Here is a 22,665-nt window from a genome sequence, read left to right as displayed (position 1 = left end):
TTACTGAGCATCTGATGTGTGGTAGGAATTGGGCTGAGAGCTGAGGAGACACTGGGAATAAACAGATGTAGTCTTTCTCCTCCTGGACAACTGGGGCAGTTCTGCTCTGTCACATGGGATCACCATGAGTCGAAAATAGAGACTCGGCAGCACACGACGACAGGAGGAGGGTGGATTTTACCTACCCACACCCCCTCCACCTTTCCAAAAAATGTTAACCCAGCGTAATAACACTAAATAAATTTTTGAGAAAATAAGAGCCATCCTACTGCCACAAAGCTATTTTTATTTTTTTGTATATTGCCTTCCAGTTCGTCTCATGCATACATGGTGTTGTATGTGTACATTTTTGTATAGGTGCACTCATTGTTTACATGTAATTTTGTATGTTTACATGTTGTCAACATTTTCTGTGTTTATAGTCTTCATGATTGTGATTGTAATCTCTGTGTGACATTACACTGCAGCATTGTGACACACGGCTCACACTCCCCTGTTGTGAGGTTATTGAGGGTTTTTCACGTCAAGGCTGCAGTGAGGGCATCCATCCATAATTCTCTCCGATTGAATTTTCTTTCTCCTGTTATCACTTACCACTTTATTTCTGTCCCCCAAATTTTATACAAATATGCAGTGTCACCGGCGGCATGTGGGGGTGCCAGTTTTACGACATTCTCCCCAGAAGTGTTACCACTTTTTAAAATCTTGCAATTTTAGTAAAAATGAAAACTGCGCTTCAAATGTGCTTTTGATTTTATTTCTCCTGACGATGCACTTTGTCTTCTGTGGGTTCATGTCACTAGTTCTGTTTCTTGTGTGAAATTCGATCCATTACTAATTTCTGTACTGGGAGTCTTGATTTTCTTTTAAATTTAAATGAAAGATAGAAAGCTAAATAGATAGATGCTTTGTCCGAGCCACACCCAGTTACAGAGTCAGTGTTTTTAAGCAGGTAGAAGGATAGAAAATTCGCCTCATCTCTGGTATTCTCTTACTCTCGTGCGCCTGCCTCCCAGGTGAATCTAGTGGGCGGTTCCGTCAGGTACTACTGAGAATGAGAGTGAAATTGTGAACAGAATGCATCAATGCCGTGGATGACAGCAGTGACGACGCAGCCTGTGCCGTACCTCAGCAAACGTGGAGAGGACACTTCAAAAGCTGTAGTCACTCTGGCCAACTTTAGGAACCGTGAGGGTGATTCTGTATGTAGACGCTATTTTCCTGGTGACCACGGAGAAAGTGAATTCCAGAAAAAAAGTTTCCCAAATAAACTAACGTTTTTGATGAAAAATGACCCCCTGCATGCTGCTATCTGAAATGTGGGTCACTTTTGTGTGTGTGTGTGTGTGTGTGGAGGCCTGGTGGTGCAGTGGACCAAAAGGTCAGCAGTTCGAATCCACCAGCCACTCCTCGGAAACTCTGCGGGGCAGTTCTCTGTCCTGTAGGATTGCTGTGAGTTGGAATTGGCTTGATGGCAATGGGTTTGGGTTTTTTTTTTTTTTTTTTTCCAGTTTTTCTTTCTTGTGAGATGCTTCCCCAGGAACGGGGCTAGGAATGGGTGCCTCTGAGTCACTTACATGTACTTAACCAATCTCTCTTGTGACTAACTGTACCCAATGTTTAATCACCTGGCCAAGGTGAGGGATGTACTCTACACCAGGAAAAAATGTTTTCTATTTAAAGCAAGCTAGTACATCTCACGTACTTTGGACATGTTATCAGGAGGGATCAGTCCCTGGAAAAGGACATCATGCTTGGTAAAGTAGAGGGTCAGTGAAAAAGAGGAAGACTTTCAATGTGATGGGGACTGACACAATGGCTGCAATGATGGGTTCGAGCAGGCAATGATTGTGAGGGTGGTGCAGGACTGGACAATGTTTCATTCTGTTGTACATAGAGTCGCTATGAGTTGGAACTGACTCGAAGGCGCCTGACAACAACAAAGGACATACATGGTCCAAACCCACAACCTTGGACTTCTTAGCACCATGCTCTAAACAGTTACTGACCTCAACTGAATCACAGGGGTTAAGGATGACTTTCTTGCTAGGCTGGAAATTACAGGAGGATAAGCTGCCATCTGGTCACTTACCTGCCTAGCCTTGCCAGCAGATGTCACTACACCAAACCACATTCTCCAAAGATAATGACTGGAAGGAAAGAGAGGGCTTCAGAAAGGCCAAAATCTGACCCTCTTCTCCCATGGCTTCCATGAATACTTCTGGAAAACAATCAAAGGTGTGTTTATATACAGTTCCAGATAGTACTGAGGCCTGAACTCAGCAGGTCAAGACCCAAGGTTGTGGGCAGAGTCAAAGCTCTTATCCATAGGACCTTCTCCAGATTGGGTGGGGAGCACAGCTGCTGTGGGAAGGGCAGCAGGGTGAGCAGACCATTTAAATGGGGATTATACAAGATAGGGTTATCTAGGAACAAGAGCCACAGTCTTGGGGCCATGCCAAATGTCACTATGGAGCTGATACCTCAGGCAAAGTACTCCACCCACCACCCCTGCCCCACTATCCACACTGGCAGGGGCCATCCCTCACTTGAGGGCTGTCAGAAGGCTGGGACTGGTCCATCAGTTTTAGGTTTCCCCAGTACCAGCTAGACATAGGCTCACCATGTCAGGTCACTGGGAAAGTTCCTGGCAATTCAGACCATTGTTGCTGCACTTCTTTAAGACAAGTATAAGCAGCATTAGTGACCTAGGAAGAAGAGCCATGTCAGCTCTTCTGTGAAGAATTTTATTCCATGCACTGCTGTGGGATAAAGGCTGAAATCCTTACCTGGCCCACAATGTCCCGCATGGTCTGTCCTCTGGCTAACTTGCCAGCCCCATACCACATAACCCTCTGCCTCATTCTCTGCTGCAGCCTCATTGGCCTTCCTGCAGTTCCTCAGCAGTGCACTGGTTCTGTTCACCTCGGGACCTTTGCACATGCTCTTTACCCAGGATGTTCTTTCCTCCTACTCTTCTTTACCTTCCACTGATCCTTCAACTCTCAGCTGAAATGTCAGTTCTTCAGGGATGCCTTAGCTGAGCCTCTTAGATTAGATCAGGGCCCCACTTCTACACTTTTAGAGTGCCCTATACTTTTCTTTGGAGCACTTGTATCGGTTTGTAATTATATGCTTGTTTGTGTGACTCTTTGGATTCTTTATGTCTCCCAAATACATACCACAGACTATAGGTTCCATGAGGGCAATGTCTTTTTTTATCATTGCATCTTCAGCACCTAGCAGAGTACATGTCGGCACTCAATTACTATTAAATGTATGAATGAATGAATGAATAGTGAATAGATAAATGGAGGAAGTTAGAAAACAGCGTTATTCTTGTAGAGATTCATAGAGCTTTCCCGTATGAAATACAGTGCCTAATTCTGGTCACACTACCTCCAAGAAAGACTTGTCAGTGTCCAGAGAACATCATCTAAATCGGTTGAGGGAGAAGTGGAGTTGACCACGAGGCAAGATTAAAAAATTATGGAAAGATGGAGGCTAAGGATTTGACCCCTGCATAGGAGTTATAAAGGGGGTAGAGATAGATGCAATTATGTTTAACAAATCCAGAATGTTAGCTCTAAGGAAAAATTTTCAGAACTAGACCGTGGACTCCCCAGAGAAGGAACCATGTGTTATTTATTTCTGTATCCCCAGCATCTAGCACGTTGCCAAGTATACAGTGGGGCTCAAGAAATGTGTGTTGTGCTATTTTGTTGATGCTTAAAGGAGGTAGACTTGGGTCTGGGGTAGGTAGTATGCAGTCATTTACTTGGGAAACCCCAGAAGCCAAAGAAGAAGAAGAGTATGAATAGGGTGAAGAAGGGTTCCTTTACATGTACAAACAATAGCTACACAATGAACTGTTTCAGGGACATTAGGGCTATTCAAAGCCCATTCCTTGACCTTTTGAGATCATCCTTAGGAAGGGCAATTACCATGCACTCTCAAAAAAGTGCATCTTCTTTCCACCAGTAGGGATCAAATTCACGATTGTATAAAGCATTGATCTTACCCTACCTCACATTGTTACCTTTTTCAGTACCCTTCAGACTCTTGGGCACAGGCCCTGTTCATTTCCTGGTCATATTCCAATCTGTTTCCCACCAGAGAAGGGAAAATCCCAGAACGTGGTGCCCTTCAATTAGAAGTAAAAATGGCTGCATCTCTAAGGGCAACCAGTGCCTGGGCTTGGTATTCTTGAGCCCACAGCAGGGAGGTCATTAGCCCAGGTTCCAAGAATCTCTACAACCAGCATCCCTGGCATTTAGCCTTCCATCCCTGGCACTTAACCCCCTGGCCCCATAAGCAAGGACATTTCAAATAGTTTTTCTTGGAGCCATGGAGGGTTCAAAAGAATTCTTGCACATTAAAAAAAAATAAATCCTCTCAAAACAGCTATTGAGCTGCTCAACCCCACTTATTTTTCCCCTCTCCTAGCAGAGTGGAGCTTAAAGAAAAGGTTGAGGATTTGGACACGTGTCCGTTAGCCTCAGCCAGCTCCACTGGTCTCACAATAGATGGTACCAGAGTCTCCAGCCCCTAGGAGGGTAGTAAGGGCTGCATCTTGTCCCAAAGCTGGGCCTGAAGGCACAAGGCATCAAGAAAATAGATGCCTTGACTCTTGTCACTGGTGTGGTGATGCTTCATGGAAACTAGCCCCAGGAGCTTTCCATAGTTGGCTTCCCATCTCTTCCCCTCCAGCAACCTATAAATCACTGAGTATTAAGTACTGTCTGGAGGACCCTGCTCCCCCACCTCACTCTGAGGCTCTCTGCCAGGCAGAAGGCTTCAAACTAAGCAGGGAGAAAAGAGAATGGGCAGCAGGCAGGGGTGCCCATCATTTATCGTCCCAACACAGCAGTCAGTCACTCTTTCCAGTGGGTCTCTGGCAGGATGGGCAGGCAAGGCTGCCAGGGTTTTCTGGCAATGGCAAGCGCAGTCCAGCAAGAGTTCCCCTGGTTTGACTGGCAGACTGCCAGAGGTAGAGAGACAGTCAAGGGATAAGTCCCCTTCTCTTTTGATTTTGGTGGTCTCAGAATGAAAACACACTTTATGTCCTGGGTGGATAGGACCCCTCTCCCACTCTTTTCTATCTACTCTCTCCTAGGGCCTCCTCTTGTAGCTTCTCTTTTGACCCCACATTGAGTTTCCACTTTACCTGGCACACCACAGACGATTCTTAAGAGTCCTGGCTCCTAAGCTCTGGCAGGCTTTCTTAAGGGGCAGCACCACCCCTCTATCTCCTTTGATTTTTCTCTGGTTTCTCTTTCATGGAAATCCCCCAGCTTCCCCGTCTCTCCCTCCTCCCCCCAGGTAGGAAGCTTAGAGAAAGGGCCTAGGCTAGTCCAGTGGAGACAGAGACATGATAGTAATGCCTTTGCTGAGAAGTTCCGGGAAATGTTCAACTCCCACTCTAGAAGCAGCTAGAACCTGGCAGACTCATCTCCATAAATTCTGAGCACTTCTTTCCAGCAGCATAAACACAATCTGAGTTCTAGAGAGTTTAGGGCTGGGGGAAGTGACAGGGAGGTGGGGCATGGGGCATGGCTCTCTGGCCTGTATTTCTAACTCTGACTTTCAACCTCTGGGTCAGGAGTGGGCCACTAAATCTGGGTCCCTCTGACCTAGTCCACTGAACCCCTAGTAGTGGTTATGAACACAGGCTTTTGAAACGGGTGGACCTGTCACTTTAGCTATATGTTTTCTAACCTTTCTGAGCTTCAGCTTCTTCACCTGTGAAATAGGGATAATTATAGCTATTACAGCTATTGTTGGAAACCCTCGTAGTATAGTGGTTAAGTGCTGCCGCTGCTAACCAAAAGGTCAGCAGTTTGAGTCCACCAGGTGCTTCTTGGAAACTCTATGGGGCAGTTCTACTCTGTCCTATAGGGTTGCTATGAGTTGGAATCTACTCAATGGTAACGGGTTTGTTTTTTTCTTTATAGCTATTGTATAAGGTAGATATGAAGATTAAATGAGATAGATGTATGTTCAAGTTGCTTAGCCTGTAGTAAGCACCCAGTAAGTGGAAGCATTCTTTTATGCTGTGTAACAGAGGCACGTGGCCTGTACCATCCTGGTCATATTATTTCCTTTCTTGGGACCCTGATGTCACTGTCTCCACAGTAGTGGAGCTTCTTGGGCATTCGGAGGAATGTAGACCCACCACTGGTTCAGGAATCTCAGGGCTCTGTTTTGAGAAGAATTCAGAATTGGATGTATGGAGCCAAGAAATTGACAGGGTTGGTATCTAAACCCTGACTCGACCTTCTGGGCAAACACCCAGGAGGCCAGAGAATTGGATGGAGGTTCTGGGTGGGACTTCCAGGGAAGGTGCCAACTTTGTGATATTATCAGAGTGGCATGGAAGAAGCAAGGCCAAGCTGCTTCCTACCCTAGTAGAATACAAGCTGTTTTGTAGACTACCAGGCTTTTGCCCAAGTTGTATGGAAGCAGGGGTCATAGAGGTCACTGGTGGAATGTGCTGGAACATTCCAGGCCCTTCCACTGTACAACACAAATCCTTAAGGCACTGAGCCATCAGGGGCTTACAGAAATGGGTACAAGGTCCTTACCTGCCACCATGCACAGCAGGAAAAATCACCTGCTTTGAAAGGAGCACTATTCTAAGTGCCAACAAGTTACTAAGTGAGAGGAGTGTCAATCCAGCCCTCAGGGACTGTTTCATTTGAGAGACTTGGCTGTCAAGGCCATTTTGTTGAGCTGGAGCCATCTTGTGGAATAGATGTGCTAGATACAGGAAATCCACAGGAAAAAACAGGAATAGACACCCGACTTAGTCAGGGCTGAAGAGTTGGGTGGGATGTAACCAGGCTTCATTTTTTCATTCACAAGCAGACTTACAATGAAGCTAATGAAACTGGAGAGCCAGAGCCCCTCACTGGAACAGACCCCTTCTAAGGCCCTGTACCTAATTCTGTGTTTATAGTTTTTTTTCAAGATAGACGATATTTTAATACAATATTAAAAAAAACAAAATCAACACAAAAATCCATGATGAACAAAACATCAAAAATTTTTTAAAAAGACAGAATTGGTGTTATTTTTTTTTTTTTTTGCCCAGGATTTCACTATTGCACCAGTGGGCACTGTGAATACCCTTGTTTTTTAAAGCGTTCACCCTTAAGTACAATGCTGATAGCTGGCTAACAACAGCCCTTTTCTAGCGTTTGACTGCACAGAGCTTCTTGTCCAGTCTCTTTCCATTGGCACAAATGGAACATGAGCACAGTAGCCTCCAGGAAGGGAGCTCAAGGCTGCACCCTCTGCAGAATTATTTAACCAACCAGCGCTTCTGGTGTAAGAAGAGCCCTCCTTGACTCTCCAACACCTCAGCGCCATCCAGTTCTGAGATCAATCTGTTTGTTTTTATTTGTCGTTCAATGGGTTAGTTGCCGGCGGATAAATGGGAGTGATTGCTGATTTCACCATATTGTTCCACCCCCTGTGTTTAAAATCTTTAACCCCAGACTGATTTAAGCATTGGGTCTCACAAAACCTAGGCCCTTCCCTACTTTCAGTCTGCTGGGCTTTTAGCCTCGACTCTCAGGAGCGGTCGGAAATTTTATTTGGAGAAACAGCCAAATAGTGAAATAATCATCAACTCAATATTGCTGAATGCAGCAGCTTGAACTAAATGCTGACAAGAAATACCAGAATCAATGGGTCCCTTTGCTTACAGAGTTGAGAAGAAAGGACAAACATATGATGGAGGAGAAATTGTAAAGCTAGCTATAAGCTAGTACAAAATAATGGGCTACAAATGGAACACCGAAGTCCTGATAAAATTGTTAGTGTCTGACATGGTCGGTTGAGACAAATTTGGAGGAAATGACATCTAACTAGAAGTTGGAGGAGATGATGGAAAAGAAGGCAGAGTTGCAGGGAGGGGAAGAAGCTCATTTACCAAGGCACAAATAATAACATTGAATAAGAATCCTTGATACTATTTTATAGTTATCTCTTATAAAATTATCAGTATTTTGATTATTGACAATATTTTGGCTCTGAAGATAAGCCCTGGACCATATGCCCAGAGACTAAAGGAAATCAGACTACAGGCTAACTTTCAAATCACTTGTCCCCTCTTGCATATTTTTAATACCTTTGAATTGGATTTTCATGATACTTGATGCTTCATTTGGTACATGGTGTGAGGGCAAGGGAGAGGAATTGGATGTGGAATCAGATGGAGAATGTTAAGGGTATTATAGCTTATTTTGCCCAGAGGCAACTGTATTTTTCAGGCAGACTTGAAAAAGGTTAAGTGGGAACAACAGTGGAGAAGAGAAAAGTCTAAAGTGGGGATAAAACAAAGAGGCTTGTGGTTTATACACAGCCTATTGGGAATGTACTTAACCAATGTCTCCTCTTCAGGGACGTTCATCTCGGGGAGGCCTGGGAAGGTCGGGTGTGGGGAATGCAAACTCTTCCCACCAAGGCGTTGCTCTGGAAACAAGCTGGTTCCCCAAGGTACCCACAATCACAGGATATATGATAGAGGATCTAGGTAGTAGAGATAGAGTGCATTTGAATTCATTGTCTGTGAAGCACCATCTGCATGCCAGGCACAGTGCTAGGTGTTATAGAAAGTAGAGAGATGACCAAGACACACCTGTTCCCCTTGTTAGCTGCCGTCAAGTCTGCCTCTGACTCATGGCGACCCCATGCACAGTGGGATCAGACCTCTGTGATCCACAGGGTTTTCATTGGCTGATTTTGCAGAAGTAGATCATCAGACATTTCTTCCTAGTCTGCCTTAGTCTAGGAGCTCCGCTGAAACCTGTTCAGCATCATAGCAACACAGAAGCCTCTGCTGACAGACAGGGAGTGGCTGCGCTTGAGGTGCATTGGCTGGGAATCAAACCAGGGTCTCCTGCATGCAAGCAAGAAATCAGCCACTAAACTACCCCTGCCACCGCCCCCCCCCCAAAAAAAAACTTATAATTTCGTGTGATAAGACATTTTGTAAAATGAGAAATGCCATCTTGGGTATTCCATAATCAAAACCACCAAATCTTGTTTCTCTCACAGTGATCCTTTAGGGATATCATGGGCATAAGTATATTTGCTTCCTGGAACATTCCCTTAAAAGATTAGCAGAGTCTCCTACACATCATGGGTCTCTCATCCATAAATTTATCTAAATCTTTTTTTTTTAATAGCTTGATTAAGTTATAATTTGTATACCACAAAAATCCACCCATTATGGATGTGTAATTCTATGATTTTTAGTAAATTTATAGAATTGTGCAACCATCACCACAATCCGTCACTCCAAGAAATTCCCTTGTGCCTGTTTTCAGGTAATCCTCAGTCTTATTCCCAGTCCTAGGCAACCACTAATCTACTTTATGTCTTTATAAATTTGCCTTTTCAGGACCTTTCGTGTAAATGGAATCATGCAATATATAGTCCTTTGTGTCTGGCTTTTTTCACTTAGTGTAATGTTTTTAAGGTCTTTTTCTCTTTTTTAGGCAACCACTAATCTACTTTATGTCTTTATAAATTTGCCTTTTCAGGGCCTTTCGTGTAAATGGAATCATGCAATATATAGTCCTTTGTGTCTGGCTTTTTTCACTTAGTGTAATGTTTTTAAGGTTCATCCATGTTGTAGTATGTGTCAGTAGTTTGTTCCTTTTTATTGTTGAATAGCATTCTACCTAAATTCTCTTAGAAACTATTTATGTTTTGAGGCAACACTGGACCAGATCCAGGAGGCCTGAACCCCTGCCCTGCCGGGTGGTCTCTGACAAGACCTTCCCTTGTCTGGGCATCCATCTTCTCCATCTGTAAAATGAGGGGGCTAAGTCATATATAGTCATTAAGGTCTCTTCCAATTCTCAAAATAAATTTACTTTATATTTTTTCATGGAGTGCCAGTAGGTCCAATATTCCAGAATTTTGATAAGTTTCTGATCCCACATTTAAAATTTCCACCATATCTTTTATTGTTAAGGATGAGGAGTCTTAATTTTAAACAGGCTGCAGAGTAGCAAGAAAATTTGAATCCCACTGAGAGCGAAAGAAGCGTTAAGCAGTGAATGTTATCGGGGTTGAATGAAAGAAAGCGAACAAGCGAGAGAACTAAGAAGACAAAGTGGTGGGCCACAGCGAGGGACAACATGTGTCAGACAAAGAACCAAAGGTCAAAATCCAGGTCATTTGGTTACCCTGGGAATAGAGGGAAGGGGTATAGGGAGAGAGGCATCCAGAGCAAGAAAAGGTGCTGAGGGATAGGACCCCCTCCCTACTCTGTTCCCATAACCTCATTCGTTCCCTCAATGCTCCTTCCCAATCCCTCTCAGGCTGCTCTGCTCCTTCAGTTCTGACCCCATTTCCTGAGGATCTTGTTCCCTGAGGAGCCAGGCCTGACGTTTCAGACAGAGGCTGAGTAAAGGAGGTAGGTCGGAGAGGGAAACTGTGTGTCTGCGTCACCTTATTTTCTCTTTTATTATTTTGGACCTGGGAGGCCAAAGACGCAAGCACTTAGACATTTACCAGGAACTTCAGAGCTAGTCCCCCCAAAAAAAAAAAAAAAATTTTTTTTTTTTTTTCAAGAAATATCAAGACTTGTCTCTTTTCTGCTGAGCAATTGCTGCTGGGTATGATATTGTTGTTAGGTTCCAAAAGGGTCGCTATGAGGAACCCTACAGCAGAATGAAACACTGCCTGATCCTGCACCATCCTGACAATCACTGCTATGTCTGAACCCACTGTTGCAGCCTCTGTGTCACTCCATCTTGTCGAGGATTTTTCACTGACCCTGTACCTTACCAAGTATGATGTCCTTTTCCAAGGACTGGTCCCTCTTGATAACATGTCCAAAACACATGAGCTGAAGTCTCGCCATCCTCGCTTCCAAGAAGCACTCTGGGGTATGATATTAAAAAAAAAAAACAAACTATTGCCATCGAATCGATTCCGACTCATAGCAACCCTATAGGACAGAGTAGAACTTTCCCTTAGGGTTTCCAAGGAGTGGCTGGTGGATTCGAACTGTCGACCTATTAGTTAGCAGCTGAACTCTTAACCACTGTGGGTATATTACAGAGGTCAAAAATGGTGATTTGGAACTCTCGTTCTTGGTGGTTATTGTGGTATAAATAGAGGCAACGGGCAGTGTCAAGGTGCCCTGGGAAGCTTCTCTTGGCTGTGACAACCTCAGCATTCTTTTTTATAATTTTTTTTTATCTTTGTTGCTGAGAATATACACAGCAGAACATACACCAATTCAAGAATTTCTCTATGTATAATTCAGTGACATTGATTACATTCTTCAAGTTGTGCAGCCACTCTCATGTTCCTTTTCTGAGTTGTTCCTCCCCCATTAACATAAACTCACTGCCTACTAAGTTTCCATCTAGTCTTTTGAGTTGCTATTGTCAATTTGATCCCATAAAAATAGTTCGTAAAAGAGCACAATACTCAAGACAGGCATTCTTACTAAAAAAAAAAAAAAATTCTTTACTAGTTAAGCTAAATTATTATTTGTTTTTAAGAAGACTTCAGAGTATATTTTTGGTTTAAGGTTTGAGGCTTAAAGATTATTTCAGGACAATAGTTTCTGGGGCTTATCCAGCCTTAATGGCTTCAAAAAATCTGGATTCCGTGAGAATATGAAATTCTCTTCTGCATTTCTCCACTTTTGATCAGGATTCTTCTGTCCTAGCCTTTTCTTGACTCAGTAGCCAGCAGGATAAGACCTCCCTGCTGAGCCCCTGATCTGCCAAAATTCCCTACAGCCTTTTGTCCTTGGTAGACCCTCAGACTCCTGTAGCTTTTAAGACCCCAAGCATTATAGGGAGTGTTTGAGGAGTGGCCATACCTTTGACTCCACCTGTAGGAAAAGTAACTCCCATTTCTTGAGTCCTCATCTGTTTGTGACAGCTGGGAACGTCCCAAAGAGCAGGCTGGAATCTGGGGATTGAGGATTTGCTGTTGGGTTTCCATAATGCAAATAATTTTCCTATAGATGAAAACAATTTATTGATATATGTTGTGTATATAACATTCCACTTTGGATGTTTTCTAGTCCTTGCCTCACATCTGACGTCCCTGAAAGTAGGAACCAGGCTATGTCTCTCGATTAGAGTAGCTTCTAACCCAGTGCCACTTCTGTGTATGGGCTCCAAGGCCTGCTAGGCTGTGAACTCCGGGGCAAGGACCATGTCTCTGAACATTATTGTCATTTCCTAGTATCTAGCTCAGTGTCTGACATATAGTGATCATTTCAATAAATTTGTGATCAGTAAATTAATTAATGACAATGATGTTTATAAGGATGACAATGGGGACAGTGACAAAGGTTTTCTTGCAACACAAGCAGGTGCTTTGCAACACAAGGCATCTCCTCTTAGCAGCACACAACCTCCCCCAAAGCCATGGCTTCTTTCACTGGAAGAAACAGACAGGGGTTGATCTTCAGATGAGGTCCTTATCCTCCCATCATGCCTATGCCAAAGAAGCTATCAGTGATAGAGAAGGGGATAAGAGACAGCTGGTTGGGGATGATACCTGGTAAGGAGAGGACTGGGTTCTCCCCTGCATGCCTGCCTTCTCACTCCTTCAGCTAGGACCAACTTTAATGTCTCTTGCCAGCAACTTATTTATCAGGAAAGACCATGTCTCTCTGGACTCAGAAGATCCAATTCTTTAGCTGTGCCACCTCCACTGGCTCTTCCTTCCCTATCCAGGCCCTCCATTCCTGGTACCTTGGAACAGAAGGTTTAAACCACATGTCCTTGGGACAACCCATATTACCCCTCTCTTCAAGGGAAGAATGCATCTTACAACATTTCATCTTATCTTTAGAACAACTCTGAGAGGTAGATAGAGCAGGGGTGACTCGGGCACAGAGTTGAAGCCACTTGCCCAAAGTATTTAAAGATCCCTCATCTCAAGGCTTTTACCTCTAACACATACTATGTGGCTCAACCAACAAAAGCCATTCATCATCTCCTAAGACTGCCTGAGAATTTATAGAAAAAAACAAAACTGTTGCCGTTGAGTCGATTCTGACTCAAAGCAACTGTCATGGGTTGAACTGTGTCCCCTCAAAATATCTGTCAACTTGGCTAGGTCATGATTCTCAGTATTGTATGATTGTCTACCATTTTGTCATCTGATGTGATTTCCCTATGTGTTGTAAATCCTATCACTATGTTAATGAGATGGATTAGCAGCAGTTATATTGATGAGATTTACAAGATTAAATAGTGTCTTAAAACAATCTCTTTTAAGATATAAAACAGAGAGAAGTGAGCAGAGAGACATGGGAATCTCATACCACAAAGAAAGCAGCACTGGGAGTAGAACACATCCTTTGAACCAGGTGTTTCTGTTAAGAGAAGCTCCTAGTCTAGGGGAATATTGATGAGAAGGACCTTTCTCCAGAGCCAAAAGAGAGAGAAAGCCTTCCCCTGGAGCTGATGCCCTGAATTTGGAGTTTTAGCCTACTAGACTGTGAGGAAATAAATTTCTCTTTGTCAAAGCCATCCACTTTTAGTATTTATGTTATAGCAGCACTAGATGCCTAAGATAGCGACCCTATAGGACAGAGTAGAACTGCTCCATAGGGTTTCCAACACACAACTGGTGGATTTGAACTGCAGACCTTTTGGGCTCAGAGAATTTATAGATGGGTCCTAAAATGGTGTATGTTGTGAGGCAAGAACAGACTTCAGGAGACCAACTGGCCCACGTTTTCTCCTCAGCCAAGACCAGTGGACTGTAAATTGAGTGTTGGTTGGGAAAGTGCTTGAATCTGAAGTCAAAATACCTAGGATGTAAGTCCTGGGTTTCCATTTAATAACTGGATGATCTTGGGCAAGTTATCTAGCCTCTGTGTCTTAATCTTCTGTAAAGTGGGGGCAATAGTATCTGCATTTTCTGCCTTACATTCATATTGTGAGAATTAAATGAGATGATGTATGTGAAAGTTATAAAGCACTAGTCAGTTGTTAAATCATTTTAACATCTCAGCCAGATTTGCATCTTTGGAGATTCTTTATGTGAACTATAAATGGTAATACTTTTGTGTTCATAAGAAAGAGTTACAAGCGTAGAGATTAGAAGCTTGGGCTCTGGAGACAGCCTGCCTGGGTAAACTTGGGCACTTCTCTCTGAGGCCTCAATGAAGAGGAGATAATATCCACCTCACAGTCTGATCATGAGCATTAAATGAAATAATGCAGGTACAGTGCTTAACATGTACCTGGCATGGAGAAAGGAACTCAGTAAATGTCAGTGCTGCTACCATTACTGATTTTATTAAGGAAGGTTTGTGGCAGGGTGGTCCAAAAATGGACAGAGATCTGAGCTAGGAATCAAAAGGATTCCCTTCTTTGGGCCTCAGTTTCCCTACCTACACTGTGGTGAAAATCCATGCTTTTCTTCTTCCAGATTGTCATAGGGATTAAAAAAAAAAAAAAAAAAAAAGCATATGAAGACTCTGAACTATTTGGAATTGAGAAACAATACAAATGCAAGGTTAAAGTGTTTGGCTGCTAACTGAAAGGTTCGCAGTTGGAATCCACCAGCTGCTCTGAGGGAGGAAGATGTGGCAGTCTGCTCCCGTAAAGATTTACAGCCTTGGAAACCCTATGGGGCAGTTCTACTCTGTCCTGTAGGGTCACTATGAGTCAGAATCGACTCAACTGCAGTGAGGTATCTGCCTTTAGTAATGTTGTCCCTTTCATGGAAAAGGAGTCCAGCACTTTTTTAGTCAGTTAAAAGAGATTTCAAATGTCAGATCTTGAATTAAATCCTTCAAACAAGCAATAGAGCACTCTTTGCAAAGAACACCATTCTTCAGAAGATTCCGTTTCCTCAATTCATTCTGTGTTGATTGTAATATTCAGCCAACTCTTGAATTTCCACTTTGTGTATTATATGCTTTCAATATTTAATCCCAGAATGACCTCTCCTTGCCTCCCGGCATGATCCCAGGTTATCTCCTTTTCTCTGATTAGTTAGTATATCTTCAGGGAATACCTTCATTTTAACATAAAACTGGGCAAAAACAGAAATAGAAAGATAAATCTGTAGCAAGATCAAAAATAGGATTCATAGCTAAATATAAATCTGGAGGGAATTATCCAATTATTTGAATGGTCCCTTGACGCAGACAATATAGGATTGATTGCCTTTGCTTTTCCATGTATAGAACAAAATGGTTGATAAATACCAAGCATAATAATTTCTAATAGCACCTTAACTGCAGTTTTCTTTACTCAAATGCTTTCATTTATATTAACATCATGTGATTGTCACAGCTGTATGCATTCTTTTTGGGGACTATTCGGTGTCATTTTGCATTAGAGGTCAGAGAGCATTGAACTGGGAAGATCAGGATTTGCTAATGGAGTCACTGAACAAACTTGGGCAAGTTCTTCAGTCACTTTGTTCCTTCCACTCTGCTGAGCTAGAGACTTGGAATAGACTACTCTGAAGGGAAGTTCCCTGCTCTCCTTTTCAGAGTTCCAATTTAATTTGCAGACTAGCAGCTGTTTTTTTCAGGTTGGACCAACACCAAATAGGGACTGGGAAACGTGGAGAAAGACAAATGTGTCACATGAGCACGGGAACCTTTAAGTGCAAGAATGTTATGCAAATAGCACGCAAATAATATGCAAACTTTGCATTAATTTGTAGAATCTTAGTTTGGCCGTTGCTAGCAGCACTTTTTTTTTTTTTTTAGCAGCACTGAGATCCTATGAAGATTCAAAAATAATGTTTTCAGGTTAAAACAATGTAATGCTTTCAAAGTTATCGCTTTCTCCGTGCTGCCAGCACTCAACTGCTGAAAGTTTGACACCCCCCAGCACCCATAATGATTTCACCAGTGCCTGATTCCAACCCACACCCGAACCCGCCCCCAACTCAGCCTAGTGTCACGTGATAATATTTGCATACTACCTGGGGCTGGGTGTGACGCTCCCCTTTTCTGCGTCTTCTCATTGGTGGCTCTGGAGAACCAGCCCTCTTCCAGACTGACCAATCAGTGGCCTCTCGGCCGTCGGGAAGCAGGCAGGGGGTGGGGTGGGGGTGGAGTCTTGGGTCGGATCGCTAGGCCCATCGACCAATCATGCTTGGAAAAGGGAAAAGCAAGCCGCGGATTGGCCGGGAGGTAGTTCTTGGGGCTCCATAGGCCAATGAGAGCTCTGAGCTGAGGCGGCCGGTCTCCGCCCCGTAGGGCAGATAAGCAGCGGCGACGAGGACCGGGGGGCTGTGTGTGGCTCGCTGCGGGGCTGAGGCAGGAGGGCTGTCGGGCGGGTGATGGCGGGGGCCGCAGCGGGCGGCAGAGGCGGAGGTGCCTGGGGGCCGGGGCGCGGAGGGGCCGGGGGGCTCCGGCGGGGCTGCTCTCCCCCAGCCCCCGCCGGTTCTCCCCGGGCTGGGCTGCAGCCGCTCAGGGCCACGGTCCCCTTCCAGCTACAGCAGCCGCACCAGCGCCGGGACGGGGGTGGCCGCGCAGGTGAGCCGGGCCTGGAGCGGTTGCCGGGGAGGGGCGGGGAGCCGTGGGGGAGGGGGGAGCGTGATGAGGGGGGAGGGGAAGTGTGAGGGGGAAGTGGATGGGGGCGAAGTAGAGAAAGGGGACACAAAGTCTGCAAGGTTGGAGGAAGCGAGAGGAGTCGTGAACGTGGGGTGCACCGCCAGAACTCACTTGGGGCTGGGAGGTGGGGGGGGTGGAACCTGGTAGCTGGAGTCTGGCTTTGGGGGTGTAACCGAAAAGTGGGCAGAGGTGTTGTGTGGCGGCCAGCGGAAGATTTAGGGATGGGAGCAAGGTGTGAGGGGGGAGTGGCGCGTGATGGGGGGTGCCCTGCTGCGAGGGTTGGCCCTGGGAGCAAGGTGCGGGTGGGCGCTGGACGCCTGCACGGGGAGGGGGAGGAGCATGGAGGAGCGCCCAGTGGAGCCATGTGTTACTTCTCCAACTTGAGTTTGGCCCCAGCATCCCTCTCTGCAGCAGTGGAGTTTCTTTCCCCACCAGTTCACGTGCGCTTCCCTTTATGCCACCTCTTGGAGCTGATTTTATTTGAGCTGTTGGAATAAGTTAGGTTAACGGCTTTTACTGCCTACAAACGTTCGGCTCCCGATTCCCCACATTGCTCTCTGTGTGGCCCAGAAGTTGTATGTGCCCAGATCGTTGACCTGCTTAATTTGGCTGTCTCATTCCAAACACCGTGTCTGTGTGTATAGGACCTGGGTAGCTTGCTTCCCCTGCTCCCCGCCACCCCCCCACCCAATTTGCCACCCTCCGCCTTTCCCCCCGTTCCCCCCACCAAGGCTGTTTTGGGCATTGCCAGCCAACGTGGCAGTGGGGGTGAGGGCAGCAATCAGTACACTGTGGCAAATACCCCACTTTCTGAACAACACTGAAAAGGTGTCTTAATAGCAGCTTGATGTGGTGGGTGTGGGGAAACTAGGGAGGAGCAAGCTTAACCTTGCTTTCACACTCAAAGCTGTGACCAGTTCCACAAATGCAGGCCGTTAGGAAAGGGAAAAGAAACCTACTTGCTTGAGGAGGTTGGCAATAAGTTGAAAGTGAGGCTTACATTTGATTTACACCAGATGTGAACAGATCACTGCACACTTGCAAAGCCTGAGTCTGTACCAAATGTACAAAAGTCGTGGTCCCTGCCATTTAACGGCTAATGGCATTCCTTGAAACAAAGTCTCCTGAGATTTTTGTGATTACTAAACTTACTTGCACATCCCCTTCCCGAAAGTAGAGCTGCTATCGTGCCTTGCTAAGTAGGAATGGGATTGAGAGGGTCTCTGAGATAGAAAACCCCCAAGTCTCTCTGGACCTTACTGCAAACGTTAGCATCACATCTTGGAACACAGAAACTTGGTCAAATCTGGTAGCAAGATGGTGACCAAGTGGTAAAAGTATGTGTAGAATCTGGCTGTGTAGAGCAAGGCAATGCCCAGAGAAACACATGCCTATCATGAGCTGGAAAGCAAACCACAAGACTACAAACCTGTTGGTTTTGTTTGGGCTTCCTTGGAGCCCAGGGAAGTTAGTAGAACAGCAAGCACCAGAACCTTAGTTTTTTAGTAGAAATCCACAGAATACCTGCCTGTGTTGTAGCCGGAAATCAATTAGCAATCCTATTTTAAGAGCTGTTATTTTGTGTCTATAGAGCTAATAATAAAAGGGTAAATAAACACTGGTGAATGCTGTGGTAGGGGGAAGAGTGTAGGTTTGGATGCCTGAGTTCTTTACATGACCTGTTCTTTTACAGAGCTCCTGAGATAACGGTCAAAACATAGGAAGCTAGATCGCTGCTTAACTTGACAGGTGATTTAAGGCAAGTTGGGTGGACTCTTGCTCATGGATTGGGTTCATCGATCATTATTCTATCTATTAATATACCAGAGGCATTAACATGGCACTTGCCTGGTGGATAGTGGGATTAGCTATAGATTTTCAGTGCAGCAGGAGAGAGAAAAGGTAAAAGAAGAGTACCCTGAGCCTATGTTCTTTGTGGCTAGGCAATAGGGGAGTGTACCTGGCCTTTGGTTTGGGAGCACATCAGGCTTTCTGCATGTTAACGTAAACCTGTATGTGTGTTCAGACTGTTTCCGTACCTTGGCCTACCTGGGGAAGTGGCAGGAGTGCCTTGTAGGCCAGTCGGGTAAATGTGATAGAGGGAAACCCGTTGCAGTCATGGAACCTTGAATAGCATGGCATCGGGAGCCAGAATGCCTGGGTTTCAAATCCAGGGTTCTACCATTTAGTAGCTGCTGGCCTTGAGGAAGTTACTTCTTTGCCTCAGTTTCCTCATCTGTAAACTGTGGATAATACCTACATCATAAGAATCAAACAAATTAATAGACTTCAGGTGCTTAGAACAGTGCCTGGCACATGGAAGGTGCTATAAAAGTATTTGCTGCTTCTTATATTGTTGTTGGAAACCTTGGTGGCATAGTGGTTAGGAGCTTCATCTGCTAACCAAAGGTCAGCAGTTTGAATCCACCAGGCACTGCTTGGAAACTCTATGGGGCAGTTCTCCTTTGTCCTATGGGGTCACTATGAGTTGGAATCGACTCAACAGAAACGGATTTGGTTTGGTGTATTATTATTATTCCCTCTCCCTGGCCAAGGTGAGAGTGAGAGCACTGTTGGCCAGAGCCCATTGCCTTTTCAGGCTTCAAAGAGCAAACCCAGATTGGTCTGAAACCAGTACTGCAGGTTTCAGAATTTCAGGGCCCCTTGCACTTTTATTCCTCATCTTTTAAAATGAGCTTTCTAAACAGGGCTCTGAAACCCAACTGTGTAAAAAGGCATGTGAGCTGCGACTGGGTTTCAGAAACAATTCAGTGTCGTCACTTTTTGTTTCCCATCTCACAGTGATGTAACACTCAGAGCTGTGCCGTTATCTCCTCACCACACACCCTGTTGTGTTCTTGACAAGATACATTAGACCTCGTAAAAAGGGTCATGGGGTAAAGAGCGTTATTTACCTTCTGCGGCCATTCATCCATGAGGGATGTCTTCATAAAGTGAGGAATGGCTTCATTTTTATGAGCCTGGGCTAGAGATGAGGAAAATATGGAGAGAAAAATGAAGGTCAACTCTAAGAAAGCAAAGAGCCACTAGTGGGTAATAGAAACCCAGAATAAATTTTTTACTGCATTTCCCCCTTTAAATTCTCTCCTCTGTCTTACATCAGTTGGAAGCTGCTAACTTTTATGTTTGTCCAGGACTACCGATGATAGACAAAGCAGAATTATCCTGGGTTCCCCTCTTGCCTATCCTGTTTAATGTCTCTGTCTCCATATCCCTAAAATGTGTTGTTGTGTGCTGTTGAGTCAATTCCGACTCATAGTCAATTCCGACAGAGCGGACCTGCCCCTTAGGGTTTTCTAAGCTGTAATCTTTTTGATGTTGTTGAGAATGTACACAGCAAAACATACACCAATTCAACAGTTTCTACGTGTACTATTTAGTGACACTGATTACATTCTTCATGTTGTGCAACCACTCTCATCGTCCTTCCCGCGTTAACATAAATTCACTGCCCGCTAAGGTTGCTATCTAATCTTTCAAGTTGCTGTTGTCAATTTGATTCCATGCAGATAGTTCTTAAAAGAGTATAATGCTCAAGGCAGACATTTTTTTACTAGTTAAGCTAAACTATTGTTTGTTTTTAAGATTTCAGGTGATATTTTTTTAAGGTTTAAAGATTATCTCAGGGGAGTAGTTTCAGGGGTTCATCCAACCTTCGTGGCTCCAAGAAACCTGGAGTCCATAAGAATTTGAACTTCTGTTCTGCATTTTCCCCCTCTTGATCTAGATTCTGCTATAGAATCTTTGATCAAAATATTCAGTAATGGTAGCCGGGCACCATCCAGTTTTTCTGGTCTCATGGAAAGGAGGTAGTTTTCTTGGAGACAATTAGCCACACATTCCATATCCTTTTTCTATTCCTGACTCACCTTCTTCCTGTCTTGCTCCAAGTGAATAGAGACCAACTGTGCCTTGGATGGCCACTTGCAAGCTTTTAAGACCCCAGGCACTACACAGTGAACTAGGAGGTAGAACAGAAGCACTAGACATGTTATTAGGCCAATTTATTGGGATGTCCTATGAAACCATGACTCTAAACCTCCAAACCAAGAAACCAAATCCCGTGTGATTTTTGGTTGTACATAAGCCTAGGCTGTAAACTTTATGGGAGCACATCGCCAGGTCTTTCTCCCGCAGAGCCACTGAATGGGTTCGAATTGTGAACATTTTCGGTTAGCAGCCAAGTGCTTAACTGTTGCACGACCAGGGCTCTTTCCCTAGAACGGAGGTGACATTTAATCCTGTTTTGCAAATTATTTCTCCAGTGGACCAGCCCACTGGACAGCCATATGTTGCCTTCATACCTCCTCTGTCCACCAGTGTTGTCTTAAGCCAGAGGTTGGCATTTATGCCCTGCAGGCTAAATCTGGTACTCTGCCTGTTTTTGCAAATAAAGTTTTATTGAAACACAGCCATATACCTTCATTTAGGTATCATCTATGGCTGCTTTCATGCTGCAGTGACAGAGTGAGTAGCTGTGATAGAAACTCTATGGCCCACAAAGCCTAAAATATTGACTCTTTGGCACTTAACTGAAAAATATTGCCTACCGTTAACGTACCTGACCATTATTCCTTTATAAAGATCAGTTTCAAATGTGTGTAACATATGTATGCCCATCTTCGTAAACACCTACAGAGATCCAGAAAACTAAGTAGCCTGTACCCCTACTCAAATGTTAGGGGAGCAAGGGGGTCATCCCTTTCCAGTCAATTCTCAATCTTTATGGAAGATCAGCACGTGCTAATCCAGGCTCTCCCCCCACCCCCACCTCCACCATTGTCAGGTGACGCGTGTTCAGTAGACTTAAACTAATTTGAATTTACATAAAAGTTTAACTGTTAGGCAAATTTGCTCTTCCTCCCCTTTTATGCCCTTTTATCTCCTGTTTTGGACTCTCCTTGTTAGCTTTCCTTATTACCTTTTATTTTTCTGAACAGGTCATTGAGAGCTGACAGTAGCTAGCGTTGCCCTAAAATACCACCCCACAGGGACATAGGAAGGGAAGGGTAGTTTCTGTCAAATGTTGATTAGGTTTCCCAGGATGTCATTTGAATGAATATAAGGCAGCATTGTGACTCCCAATGCTCTTGGTAATTATTAAACTGCTTTCCTTGCAGCGCTTTGAAAACTCAGTCCTTGGGGGATGGATGTTTAAAATCATATGAAACCACATAAAGGTGGTTGCTTATTAGAGACCCTGAGAGAAAGCCCCCACCAAACCGTAGTCCTTCTGGCTCCTGGTGGCAAGAAGAGCCTGAGGTTAGAATAGAGTCCGACCTTTCTATGCCAAGGAGTTGCCTTGCTATAATGTGGCTTGGGGGTGCAGTTAAAATTCTTTAAGAGCTACAGTTGTCCTTCAAAACCTATGATTGAGTCAGCTTCTGTTTGGGAAGCATTAAAAACAAGGCACTTCCCAGCCTAACACTGTGAACTGTTGCTGTTGACAAATTTTCTAGCATCAGGCACATGGTTGGCAAAATGTACTGTGGAAGTTTCTGATTCTTAAATGTTATAACCAGTGATGACACCTTTGAAATTAGAGGCATCATTGCTTATCGATTATTTCTTTGCTACCGAAAGGAGTGTGGGCCCATGTGTTTTTCAGTATTTTGGGTGGCAAGCTATTACATAGTATGGGAGGGTCCTCACTAACGTAACAAAGAGCTAGGAGATTTTAAACCATTTGAGATCAGTAGAGGAGGAGGTCAGAGAACAACAGAGGGGCGTGGTGGTAAGAAGACATCATTCTCTCTGGTTCCAGATGTAGCTCTCTAGAAGATTTGGGGCAGGATTGCAAAACTTTAATAGTTATCATGGCAATCTGAATGTTGGCAAGCGTGGCTGGTGGGCTTCAATAGCTAGAGAACACTTCACCTGCATTTTCTGCTAGTTTATACTGAATGGTGTGATGGGTACCAGGGCCATGCTATTTCATCTGAGTGGAATTGTTGGAAATAGTGATCTCCTCCAGATTCTTACAACTCTCAGGTACACTGCTAAAGGATTCAGACTACAGTGTGGGACACATTCTGGGGCAAGTCTGGTTTTGAGTTCTTATT

General features: G+C 44.4%; 1 protein-coding gene across 4 annotated transcripts in view; it reads left to right on the top strand.

Moving 5' to 3' along the window:
• The window catches only part of FAM117A (family with sequence similarity 117 member A), a 70,108-nt gene that overhangs the window by 5,895 nt on the left and 41,548 nt on the right, over positions 1-22,665 (top strand). Inside the window, exon 1 of one of the 4 annotated variants that reach the window (XM_023553597.2) lies at positions 16,309-16,504. The exons of 2 other annotated variants lie outside the window; for them this stretch is intronic. In XM_023553597.2, the coding sequence (XP_023409365.1) occupies positions 16,309-16,504 (196 nt within the window). Of the gene's footprint in view, positions 1-16,308; positions 16,505-22,665 lie in introns of those variants that run through there. One more of the 4 variants, XM_023553601.2, reaches the window with a different exon arrangement.

The sequence above is a fragment of the Loxodonta africana genome, chromosome 18 (genome assembly GCF_030014295.1).
Source record: "Loxodonta africana isolate mLoxAfr1 chromosome 18, mLoxAfr1.hap2, whole genome shotgun sequence".
NCBI lineage: Eukaryota > Metazoa > Chordata > Mammalia > Proboscidea > Elephantidae > Loxodonta > Loxodonta africana.
This window is presented reverse-complemented; position numbering and strand designations above follow the sequence as displayed.